Source organism: Pyrgilauda ruficollis, unplaced genomic scaffold, assembly GCF_017590135.1.
Source record: "Pyrgilauda ruficollis isolate IOZ18807 unplaced genomic scaffold, ASM1759013v1 scaffold43, whole genome shotgun sequence".
Lineage (NCBI taxonomy): Eukaryota > Metazoa > Chordata > Aves > Passeriformes > Passeridae > Pyrgilauda > Pyrgilauda ruficollis.
This window is the reverse complement of record NW_024525823.1, coordinates 7,556,668-7,569,803: the sequence shown is the minus strand read 5'-3', so window position 1 is coordinate 7,569,803 and position 13,136 is coordinate 7,556,668. Positions and strand designations below refer to the sequence as shown.

General features: G+C 41.2%; 2 protein-coding genes across 2 annotated transcripts in view; one reads left to right on the top strand and one right to left on the bottom strand.

Moving 5' to 3' along the window:
• ARMC2 (armadillo repeat containing 2) overlaps positions 1-8,689 on the bottom strand; it is a 69,532-nt gene extending 60,843 nt beyond the window's left edge. Inside the window, exons 1-6 of the mRNA XM_041478033.1 lie at positions 8,484-8,689; positions 8,188-8,240; positions 5,358-5,605; positions 4,668-4,740; positions 2,312-2,483; positions 935-1,145 (exon numbers count right to left, since the gene is read on the bottom strand). Coding sequence (XP_041333967.1) covers positions 935-1,145; positions 2,312-2,483; positions 4,668-4,740; positions 5,358-5,575 — 674 coding nt within the window. The 5' untranslated portion in view covers positions 5,576-5,605; positions 8,188-8,240; positions 8,484-8,689. The remainder of the gene's footprint in view (positions 1-934; positions 1,146-2,311; positions 2,484-4,667; positions 4,741-5,357; positions 5,606-8,187; positions 8,241-8,483) is intronic.
• LOC121359227 (formin-2-like) lies at positions 6,338-8,897 on the top strand. The gene is made up of 2 exons (XM_041478028.1): positions 6,338-6,352; positions 8,235-8,897. The coding sequence occupies exons 1-2, from the start codon at positions 6,338-6,340 to the stop codon at positions 8,895-8,897; spliced, it is 678 nt and encodes a 225-aa protein (XP_041333962.1).
• The last annotated feature ends 4,239 nt before the right edge of the window (positions 8,898-13,136 follow it).

Below are 13,136 nucleotides of genomic sequence, written 5' to 3'. Positions count from 1 at the left end.
TTTCATTTTATAAAATTAAGAACATAATCTTTAATATCAAAGGTGCTTTAGAATATCCAGGGAAATAGCTTTTCCCTAAGCATACAAACATGCTAGAAAAAAGATATCTACTGTCAAATACGTATTTTTAATAGTGAACAAGTTTTACAAGGATGTGTTTTGAAAATAAAGTGGTTTTCATTCTTTGTTGCTGAGATTGCCAGATCTGTCAATGTTATTATCACAAAACAGTTGTTCATCTGACTGCTAATGCAGCAACTGATACACCAACTATATACAGTGCCACAGGACTATTCCTCCCTGTGCAAGAATTCACATCTGAATCAAAAGAAAAATTATTTGATTATGAATTAAAGAATGGATATGATATTCCAGGTCCAGTAAAAACAGACTACATTCATGTGAGTCTCATTAATCTCTTACATCTATTTGGTCATGCAAAAAAAACCCCTAAAAATTCGAAGTCACAAAAAATTCTGCTTCTATTGCTGAAGAGTTTTAGCCTGGTTTTGGTGTATGACCACATACCAGAACTGAAAGCATGGCTCTACTCATCTGTCAAGCTAGGTGAAGATGGTATAGCACCTTAAAACATCAGGACTAAACTACAAAAGAAAGCACATTAAATTTAAACTTGAAGATTTTACTTGAGGATTTCTTTGAGGACCTGGTTTTGAAATGTTAATGATCAAACAAATCACATGGAACAAATTTCTACCAACAATATTTTACAAATTTGTCTTTTGAATGTAGAAACTTCCTAAAAGAAGAAATGTAAATTTTTCTAATAATCTAAACACAGTTTCATGTTAAAGCATACGTAATGTTATCTTCAAATATCATTAATTTTAAGCATTTTGATACTTGCACAATTGAGTACCTAGGAAGAAGGTTGTCTGGAAAATGCACATTACCATACTTGACCAATGCTGACCTTTCTCCTTGCAGCTGAAGTGAAAAGTTTCCTGGTGTTCCTTCCATGGAGTCTTCACTTCCTGATCTGCTGGTATGTTCATTACAAATTAATTGTCTACTCTCATCATTAAATGATGTGTACAACTTTTGTTCTGCTAAGCAGTTATTATTACTTCTGTCAAGACTGTTCATCATCATAGGTGGCTCTTCAAAATCAAGTTTCACTCCATCTGAAATAGTCAAAGAGAACGCATTTTGTTCAAGTGTTATTAATTACTACTTGTTGTGTTACATTAACAAAATTTGTATCAATTTAAAAGGTGAGAAAGCTTTAGACTATTAAGAGTAAGGTAGTCAATGTCTTCTTATGAACAGTATCTCTTAAAGTCTTTTGGGGTTGTGTTTTAAGTTTTAATATTTCATCTTCTTTATTTCCCTTTTACAAATAGGTGGATTGTACCTGGAGAAAAAAAGTGATTGTATTTCAGGACTTGAATATTATGAAGGAACTCAGGAAAAAGGTAGCTGTTAATCCTGTAGCTTCTATGTACATACAAGAAGAACCTCCACAAATAAGATAACACATAACATTTGCATGATCCCAAAATGGGAGGAGACCAAGGCAAGAGACAAGTACACTACCTTCTCAACTTCTTCAATTAGTAACACCAGCTTATTAAGGTTATATGAAATGACACATTATATAAAGATATATTTATAGAATAAATACATAAAAATGAAGTAAAGTTTAGTAGGTAAAAAGTGAGATATTCAGTTTATAATGTAAGTAACAATCCTGGACAATATAAGAACTGTCATTATAAATGAGTCTTCAGAAATACAGTCCCAGCACACTTTATTATGAGCCAACATGCAGGAAGCCAAGATGCCATTTCCCATCTTCAAGAAAATTACTTTTAAATCCCACATTTGGTGACCTTTATTAAATCACCACTAATGAAAGTCTTAACAACAAATACGATGTAGTTGGAGGCCTGTCAAGACATATAATTTCTTTTTATTCCTCCTTTTAGGCTCAATAATCCGTCAGGGAATCTCCTTAGATGATGGCATCTCATTATCTCTTCAAGCATGTCAGCATTTAATGTTAATTTTACTCACTGATGACAACTTTCAGTAAGATTCCATTACTTGGAAACCTATAGGAAGAAGAGGCACCTCAGTAGTTTTCAACTCATTTTCAGTAGCGCAAGCCAGCATAATTTTGGGAAGGCACATTTTCAAAACTGCCTTAAACCTATTTAAATACTTCCATAATTCACACTGAAAGGACACACAAGTCCTTTAATGTATTAATAATTCATGTAATTACCAATATTAAAACCCATCATGCAGTTATCTTTCTAGCAAATAATATGCATCAAAACATTCTTACTCTGATCCAGAGGAACCACCTTAGCAGAAAATAAATCTTTCAGAGAAGGTGTTCTAAATAAGCCTTTGCAAGCACTGCTGACTTTTCTAACCTCTGCAGCATCAGCAGGAGGTGTTGGATGGAAAACAGAAGAAGCTTCATCTTTTTTTTCAGAAATTATTACTACTGGTTTCTGTGACAAAAATAAAGAAGACTTTTAAACAAAAGCACAGATAATTTAATTTTCATTTAAGTAAAAAATAAAGAAAAAGAAATCCACATAACTTCTAACAAAGGACTAAGTTCAAACTAGAACAGAAGTTACACTGGCTTGCTCATTAAGAAATTTTCATATCCTGAATCTAATGATACTGTTCCACCAAACAAACCAGATGTCTATACCATTATCACCATAGAAAGCCAACATTCAGGGGTGCAGAAAACAAAACCTAGCTTGAGTAGAACTCAGAATTATTTATTCCTCCTAAGTACTCATTTAACTACATCTGCAGCAAGCTTATTTATCAAAGAAAATATTGTGCCAATGACTATTGCTGACAATTCTAGATACATCTATTATTTGGTTTGCATTGGAGCATTAAAACAGTATTTCCAAAACACTCCAAATACGTTCACATCATATGTACTACTTTCTATCACACTGAGACAAATCATGCAGATCCAGAGACATGAAAGTCCTAGTTTCATGTCAGTGTCTTGCACCTTAGAGGAGGTGAACAAGTCCCTGAATCTCTAGTATCAAGCACTTGCTGTGCCCTTGACCTACATAAAAGCACTGACCTCTAAAATCAATACCAATCTCTTTAAAATAAAGAATCCACTAGAAAGTCTCCAGCTGATCCTTCAGAGCTCTCCACAGTATTAAGGAGCCAACAGGTGAGACTGACTACTTACAACCACCATAATTAATACAAACTCTTAATTTACAGTGTATTAATTTATAGCCATTGATAAAGGAAAAAAAAAAAAAGGCATGTTTTGCATTAGTCAGTAGTTTTCTCTATTTTTTTCCACTCTCACAAAATACATGAAAATTTAACACCAGTTCTTAAATCCAAATGTTGATATACTTAATCTAAAGAGAAGCATGCTCAGAATTTTTAAACCTGATTCATGTAAATACATTCCCTTATCCAAATTACTAAAATATAAAATTTCTTGGATATTTCCCCTAATTTCCTAAAGAATTTCCTAAAGGTTCCTGTCTGGAAAAAGCAATGTATACAGCAAGCACATTTAATTGCTATAGCACACTCTGTTATCTTGGGTACTGAACAAACAGTCGTGACTTAATCCTATATTTAAAGACCAAATATAAAAAAAACTGTGAAAGAGCAGATACACTTATAAATTGAAAACAATTCACAGCTTTCACAGAGGAAGAAAAGTGGCTCTTAAAAGACCTCTATCTGTTTTGAAATAAACTACAATCATGACATCTTATAGAAATGTAAGCCAAATAGAAAGGAACCTAGTTACCTTCAAGTTACTGTTCACAGAACCACAGAATAGATGAGGTTGGAAAGGACCTCTGGAGGTCCAAGCCCTGTATTCAACTACAGTCACCTAAACTCAGTTGCCCAGGACCATGCCCAAGAAACTTCTGAAGATCTCTGGGCAAGCTGTGCCAAGGCCTTATCACCTCACAGCAGGAAAACTGTTTCCTGAGTTTCAGAGGAAACATCCTGTGCCCTAGTTTGTGCCCTCTGCCTCTGGTCCAGTTGCTGCAAAGAGGCTGGTCCCGTCCTCTTTGCATCTGGCTTTCAGGTATTTACATCCATGGATAAGGTCCTCCCTTGGTCTTCTCCAGGCTGAACATTCTAATTTCTCCCTGTCCCTTCATCACCTTTGGGGATGTTCATCAGATTCTCTCCAGTAGCTCCATGTCTTTCTCATATTGTGGAGCCCAGAATTGCATACAGAACTCCAGGTGTGGCCTTACCAGTGTTAAGCAGAGAGGAAGGATCACTTCCCTCAACCTGCTGCCAACACTCCTCCTAATGCAGCCCCAGATACCATCAGCCACTTTCTTAACAGCCAGGGTACGCTGCTGGCACATGTTTACGCTTCACCTATTTCAGTAAACTTACACAAGAAAGCTGACTCAAGTATCAGTCTTTCAATTCTTGTTAATGTCACTTTGAGTCACAAAGCAATACAGCAATAGTTAAGTAGTTTAAATTATTTTTGGGTTTGTTTTGGAGGAAAAATTACAAAACTGACTTTCTAAGTCTCAGACTAATGTTATAACAAGCCTCCATTTTCCCCCAATGTCTATAAACCATTTATTTTCCTAACACTACCAAGACACATATTTTTAAAGCAGTAGTGCATGAGTTATTTCCAGAGTACTTACATGAGTCAGTGGACTTAGACGAACAGCAGAATTTGGTCTTGATTCAGACAAATCAGAACTGGATGTATCAAGACTAATGAAGAAATTGAACATAGTTAGAATAAAGCAGATGCAGAGTTGTGTGATCAGCTGGTTTTTTTAATTGCATGCTTCTTCCCTTTGCCAGTGAATATGGGGAAAGGGAAGAAAGGAAAAGTGACAAGAGCACATCATGGTACCAAAACTCCAACTAGAAATAATTTTGAGGTAGCAAAAACTTTGTTTGAAAAATGAGCATTTCAAACTGCAGGTCCTAAAATTTCACATTTAAAAGATCTCAGAAGGTTCTGAAAAAAGATCTAGCCCATACATTATAGGAAACAAGCAAGCTTTCACATATTCTAGGAAAAAAGCTGAAGACTATCTCAATTAAAAGCATTCAATTGTCTCAAGAAAAGGTAACTAACAGACTATTTTCTTATACTATTTTACACATAAAAAAGTAGTGTAGTGACTGCCTCTGGTAGCTCTAATCCAGAGAAACTTCCTGGACATGTAGAATAACACCAACAGTAAAGATCATTAGAAGAAGGCAAAGGATGTGACTAGGAATACAGATTAACACAGGGAAAATAACCACCAGAAGCATAATTCGAGAATCAAATCTCTTGCTGCTAAAGGATATTTGAAAACATCTTAAAGCCACAGTACCTAAGAAGTACAGGGCGTCTATTTTGAGGACATTGTGAAGATTGAGACCCAAAAAGTTTCCTTTGTTCATCTGTAGGTGTGAATAATCTTTGAGTTTTTACTGTTTGTAGGGCATCTCTGGCTTCATTTACAATCTCAGAACTGGTCTTAGGCTTTGCCACTGACAGCCAGTAGAATGGTTCTGCTTTTCTTCTATTTTCAGTCTTTGAAGCTTGCATTCCTCTGCAAAGTACTGCACAGGAAGACCACTGGAAAATATATGTGAATGGCACAAAGTATTATACTAGTTTTAAATTACAAACTATTAATTAATCACTGGTTATGCTACCACAGTAAATCCTAGACAGTGCTGAAATAGTGGGAAATAAGGTACACTGATAATGCATTTCCTCTCTGTTCTTCAGTTCTGTAGGAAAATACTCAAAACCAGAAAGCATCTGACATGAAGGATCTACCTTCAGTTTTTCTACAGGATACTAAAATCCATCACTGTGCTTCATGGGCCAAATGTGGTCCTCTACAATTCCATAGAAAATCTGTTTCTTGACACCCAGTTACTTAGGAAACACCACAGTCAAAACAGGAATTCAATAATATGCTGCAAAGAGACAGGTTTTTCCAACTTAAGAAAACCCCAATACATATTATCGACCTTACCAAGGGCAAGGACAGTTTCAGCAATTGATAAGCAGAGATAAGGAAGAACAGGCAATCAATTTTTTTCCTTTTCCAATCCAACTCCCCAACCCACCCCCAAGCACAGGCAAAGAAAGATAACACCAATACAAGTTATAAACCCAAACTTCTAATTAGTATTCTGTCCTGCTGTAGTTTCTGGGAAATGCAGTGGGCAGTGACAGACTTGCTCCATCACTCCCTGGACCCACAGCCCATCACTACCATGGTGCAGTTATCATCACTACCATGGTGTAGGTATCATCCTTGCCAATCACTCCCTGGACCCACAGCCCATCACTATCATGGTGCAGTTCTCTGTAGGTATCATCCTTGTCGTTTTACAGCAAACTCATCATGAGTCTTACACCATGCAAAATTCCTCTTCTGCTTTCAAGCTTACCTAAAAACAAAAATATGTTTCTGCATTGTGACTCAGACCATCTGGTAACTTCTATTCTCTCACACAGTTTATGACAATGAACTGACAGTAGATCAAACACCATCATCTGGCTTATTTCTAAACTATGGAGTAAAAAAAAAATCTTATATCCTTAGTTTCTTAGTTCAATTATTCCTGTTCTGCAGTCTAACTTTTCCAGCTGCTTCTCCTTTCTTTGAGAGCCAGCACATTCTGGCAGTGTCTGTCATTGTTGCACACCCAACATAAAACTGGAGACATAAAAAACATAAAAAAGGAGAACTGCACCAACTCTTTCACTAAATGATGCATAATAATAAAACCCTCAGGAACAGATCAGGAGCCTGAGACTATCAGTGTTTTTAATACTTCCAACTACCATTAATATATTACTTGTTTTCGCTGTGACTGAATTTTGTTCTGTGTGCTCCTTACTCTTCCCTCTATTACAATGTGGTTAAAAAAACAGTAAGGAATTCCACTGCAGCTGTCTGTTTAGAAAAAAAATTATACAGTCAGTTCTCACTGAAAAAAGCAAGATGGACTACTATTCCCTATTCCTCCAGCTACTGGGAGCCAGAATTTTGACCTTAAGTGGAAGGTTTTCTCTGTAGGCCTTATGTCTGATACAGTTGGCAATGTCCTGTGCAGGGCCAGGAGCTGGACTTCATGGTCCTTGTGAGTCCCTTCCAACTCAGCATATTCTGTGATTCTGTAATTTTTACTCTCCAGTCCCAGCAGGAAACAGATAGAGGGAAGACTGCATGTCAACGGGGACAGCACAATAACTGGTACACACAGATCTTGTCCCTCACTACTGTCACCATTTCCCAAGTAGCCTTTAACTTGCACAAGAGCTCCTCTCTGCCTCTCTGCTGTGAGGTAGAAGAGTATCACAGCAGTGTCTGAAAACCCATACTTGGGCTCTTGTCTTTATTCCCCAGTTGTTTACCCCAGAATTCTGGTCTTTGCTGTACAGAAAGATTTTAAAGCAGTAGATAGCAGTACAGGATCCACACATTAGTGCCAGCCACGACCAGAAGTGAGACAGCTGTACTCTCACAGCTCTTAGCTCAGTCAAGATTAGAGAAGCATGGTTGGCTACATCAGATATGGCACCACACTGGCTCTGCCATCTCACACAGCCTCTGCCATCTCACACTGCCTCTGCCATCCTCTTTCCCATCTCAAGACTGGTTTAATTGCTAGGGTGCAGAGCGGGTGTATTTGCAATCACTAAGTACAGTGAAGAGAAGCTCTGTATCCAAGCTATGAACATTCTGCTCTCTGACATTTGAATCCATGTTCTGTCTGCCCTGGCAAATCTCTAGAACAGTCAGCACACAGGCACAGACTCAGTAAGAATCCCAGAATCACTGAGGTTGGAAGAGATCTTTAAGATCATCAAGTCCACCAGCAAACCCTGCACTGCCCCTGTACTCCCTAATCTACATCAACCAGTGCCAGATCCAGATGCCTCCTAAACTCGTCCAAGGCTGGTGACTCCATCACCTTCCTGGCTAACCTATTCCAGTGCATGGCCATCCTAACAGTGAATTTTCTTTTTCTAATATCGAGTCTGCATCTCCCCCGTCTCAGCCTAAGGCCATTTCCTCTTGTCCTTTCACTGCAGGCACGGTAGAAGAGATGGATCCCCACCTCACTACATCCTCCCTTCAGGAGTGTGTAAACAACAGCTATTGTTAGACATAATTCTGATTAACAGAAACTTACCAATCACAACTGGTGCACTTTCACCCCGGTGAAATTTTGACGCAAAGAAATCGCTATCAGAGAGAAACAAGAACGAAGTTACGAGAGCTGAGTTCTCAGCGCAGTTAGGTTTCCAGGTGAGCCGTGGGACAACACATCCCAGGGGAACCCCCCAGATAAGCAGTACCGGCGGAGTAAACGCTGTCCCAGCCACACCCGGCAATCACGCCTCTCTCCCAAGCCCGGGAAAGCTGCCAGGAGGCGGCACGCGGGTTATCAGTCTCCGGCCGCTTTCCAAAGCCTCCCGCCCGACTTACCGCACAGTCCGGCCCTTCGCCCCCGCCCGGCCAGGCGGCACCCCCAGGGACGAGCACTACGGCCGGCGGGGGCACCGGGCGCTGCCCGGGGGACTCGGTCGGGACCCGCCAGCGCCTCCGCAGGGCCCCGGCCTGCCTCAGCCGCTCGCCGTTCCCATAGCAACCGTACGCGCCGCGCCGCCGCCGCCGGGCCGGAGCGGGGCCGCGCCCCCCGCGGGGCCGCCCGAACACCCCGAGGCGCACGCGCGAGCACCTGCGCGCGCGGGCGCGTGCGCGGCCGCTGCCTGGCCCGGATGGGGGGGCCCAGATCCCGGGAATGGCAGTGCCCACATCCCGGGGATGGCGTGCCCAGATCCCGAGGATGACAGTGCCGAGATCCCGGCACTGCCGGGGATGGCAGTGCCCAGATCCTAGGGATGGCGTACCCACATCCCAGGGATGGCGTGCCCAGCATCCCAGGGATGGCGTGCCCACATCCCGGGCATGGCAGTGCCCGTGCAGGCTCCTGCCGGGGTGCTGGCCTGCAGGACGGTGGGTTCCTGGTGGAGAGCTCTCCCCCGGGGCCAGGCCTAGCCCACGTTTATGGACAGCGTGGTGGCGGCTGGCACACGCCCAGGGCACAGCTGGCAGAAGTTACTCGGGGTGACCTGCGCTTGTTGCCAGTGTAGGGACGCTAAACACAGACACGGGCCCGGTTTAGAGAGGAGATGGTTTTTGTTCTGTGCAGGGTGCAGAGTGGAAGTGTTGCACAAATCAACTCAGGTTCTCAAAAATTTACAAAATCACAGAATTTATTAACTTCTGAGAAAAGACTTCTGAGATCATCGCGTCCAACCTATGACTGAACACCGCCAGGTCAACTAGATCATGGCACTAAATGTCACATCCAGTCTTTCCTTAAACACCTCCAAGGGTCAGTGACTCCACCACCACCATAAGCAGTCCATTTAAATTACACTAAATATACGTTTTAGCAAACAAATCACAATTCATTGGAGTATTTAGCCTTCTATTGGTTTAATGATTTTCTTGCTTCTCATGCTATTAAGTCCTCATGCTCAATCTTTCTCTTCTTTTGAGCTGGTGGTCAACGGTGTTTGAGTCTCCATGGTGGCTGGGAACTGGCACTGATTCCTTGCATTATAAAGGGCACGGGACCTGTGGCCAGACAGGTGACAAGAGACACAGCAAGTGACAATAGACAGGTGACGCAGCAGGAGCTGAACACTCACAGGATGACCCCAGACTCTTGGATAAAAGCCCAGGTGATCCTCTGTTCAGGATCACTCCTTTAAAGCTATGATGCCTGTTTCACTGATAAGGCAAGACTCTGTTTCCCAACCCCCTTCTCATTCTCTGTAACTCTCTGGGTGGATCATTGGCTATTTCTGACTCTTCGGGTGTCAGCATCATTGTAATACCTTCTCTCTCAGCTCAGATTTGCAGGTCCAAAATGGAGACATTGAAAGTTTTCCAAAGTAAAAAACTGGGGTCTCAGACACTGTAGCAGCAGCCACAAACTTCTGTCCTGTGCCTGGGTCACTCTGGTGAGGCAGTGAAGGTTGGATTGCTCACATTACTGGTTCCCTGGCAGAAGTGCTGTCTCATCTCCCGCTTGCCTCCTGTTCTCTGGAAGGCCAAAAGATGGACATTTTCACACTGGCTGCAGCAGAGCTTCACACACATGGGTCCCACAGGCCAGATGGCTTTGTTGGAGTGGCACAAAGGGGTCACTTGCAGTGACTTCCCCAGGCTGCCTCCTGGCAAGGTCTCACCAAAAATGCATCCACTTCCAGGTTTGGTTCCCATTGGCCAGGTGAACCAGAACAGCTCCCTCGCATGCCTCCTGCTATTGCAATGAGTAATGTGATCACAGCCTGTATCAGAAAATCTCCAGACATGTAATAACAACAAAGGCCTTTTGTAAGTTGTTTGTGACTGACTTTGTTCACTATCTCTGAGTGCATTTTGAAATTTATCTAAAAACTGCTGTAGGAGGGTAGTTGTTACCTCTGTGAATAATAGAAAAACACAACAAATACAGCTCTGACCAAACTTCTTCCTTTATTCAGATATATCTGAAAGCACTCCCCGAATAAATTCATCCTCTATATATATTTATATGTAAATATATATATAAATCTCTTACTAGCTTGAAGTTCCTTTTACTAATTGCTTGCTAACATAACTTTTTAATGTTTGCTACATAAGAAGCTTGTGGATATTTTAAATTTCTTTGTCTTTCTGATTTTTATGATAAGCTTTGTTATGCCACTCTCTTCTAGAAAAATACCCTCTTCCAGTTCCTTTTTTGATTCTGACAGGCATTATGATAGCAGTAAAAAGATCTCCGTGTGTAACGCTACCTGGTTTACATAACACATGCCATTATCTCTGCTAGCTTCTACTTTATCTCTAATTATTAGACATCTAGTCCTCTTTCTTTGGCAGCCAAGTTCAATACCTCAGAAGTAATGAAAGCCTTGTTATTATTGTACCCGCTTTTCTCTGTATATTCTTCTTTAAAAGCCAAAAGAATGTGTGTGCGTGCATGTATGTATGCTATTTTCAGATCATTCACAGTTAGCTCATTTTCTGTTACTTTCTTCTGAACCTTTCTTTTATTGAAATAATACAAGGGAAGTTTCACAGAAAAATGTGTAGATCTGTTTCCTGGTATAGCCAGTTTGAATTTCTTTTTACTGTTATCATTCTTTAAACAATTTTTAAATCCACCCAGTTAAACCCACTAAGCCTCCTTTCTTGGATTCTTCTTTAATCCTTTTCATATGCACATTATTTCTTCTCTCTATTTTCTAGGTCATCAAATCGAAAAGTTAAATTTTACTCATTTTCTGAGCTTTGGCAATTACAGCAAATATTTCTTTTGTGATCTCTCTGCTATGTCTCAACTGTTGTAACTTTCTCACTTAAATCCTTTCTATCCCGTGCTTTTTATTGAAGGAACTCCCTCAGCACCTCTTTTAAATGCAGGTACATAATTAAATCTTGTTTGCAGTAACAATGCTTTAGGATGGAAATATAATCAAAACCTATTAACTTGGTCTAGGTAAGCTAGTATTTGCTGAAGTGATTGCTAAGGTAAAAGCAGTGTGTTCTGAACATTTCTGCCTCACTAATGAAAAAAAATATGCAATGAAAAAGTATTCAATTATGTCATATTCATTCAAAGTCCTTTTTAAAAAAAATTTTGTTTGATTTGAAAATCTCGGAAGGGACTTTGTGCTGGTATCCAGTCTCAGGTTTTGGTCTGGCTAATTTAAATCTGTCTAGAGATGAAACTTACCTGAATATCCAAACATACCAAGCCTATATTTCAGTGCAATTCAGAATTAGTTAACAGTGTTAAGCACTTTACCCACTGAGTGTTCATTGACCACATTTGCTCCTCCTAGCTGCTGACCTGTAAAAGCAGCCTCCAGTGCAATTTCAGCAACACAAGTGGCAATGCAGCCCCCATTTGTCTGCATTTCTTTCGTCTTTTTCAAAGTAAAACAACAGTCCCACCCCCAATCTGGACAAAAATCTTCCTGTCATATTCAACCTTGCATAAACCATCTGGTATGTGCTGTTAAATAAGCTCAATGTTGTGTGTCACTTGTAGATCATTACAAAGGCAGGTGGAGCTGTTCATTTCATAGCAGTTAGAAGCAATCCTGTATCAAGTGGCCTAATAAGTCTTAATAAAGCAAGTTTATGAAGTCCTCCATTACATGCAGCAGGGAAATCTGTCACAGGAAAGAGTGCTGGGTATATGATGTGATGACTAGTTGGTGGATAAAGGGAGAGCAGCGTACACTGTTTATCTTAAGTAAGGCTTTTGATTGTCTCCCATTACACCCTGACAGACAAACTGATGAAGCATGGGCTATTAGGATGGATCTGGAGCTGCACTTAAATTTGGCAGAACTGCAGAGCTCAAAGGTTTGAGATTGGCCACAAAAAATGCAGCTGGGGACCACTCATCCTCAGAGTGTGCCCTCAGCAAGTTTACAGATGATATAAAACTGGGTGGAATGCCTGGTACATCAGATGGTTGTGCTGCCATTCAGAGGGACCCGAACAGGCTGGAGAACTGGGCCAAGAGGGATCTCAAGAAGCACAGCAAAGGGAAATGTGAAGTCCTGCACCTCGAGAGGAATAACCCCATGCACCAGTACATGCTGGGGGCCAACTGGCTGGAAAGGAGCTTGGCAGAAAAGGACCTGGGGATGCCAGCTGACATAAGTTGAACCAGCAATGTGCCACTTGCTGCAGAGGTGGCCAAAAGCTTCTTGGGCTGCATTAGGAAAAGCACTGCCAGGAGGTAGACCAAAGTGATTCTTTCCTTCTGTGCAGCACCAGTGAGGCCACAGCTGCAGTGCTGGGTCCAGTCATGGTGTCCCCAGTACCGCAGGGACATACTGGAGTCTAGAGAAGGGCCACTAAGATGAGTAATGGAATGAAGCATCTTTAGTATGAGGAAAGGCTGAGAGAGCTGGGACTGTTCAGCCTGGAGAAGAGGAGGCTCTGGTGGGAACTCATCCGTGTGTATCTGAAGGAAGGATGCAAAGAAGATGGAGACAGACTTCTTGGTGGTGCACAGTGAAGGAACAAGAGAAAGAAGGCACAAATACATGAAACTCCTTTTAA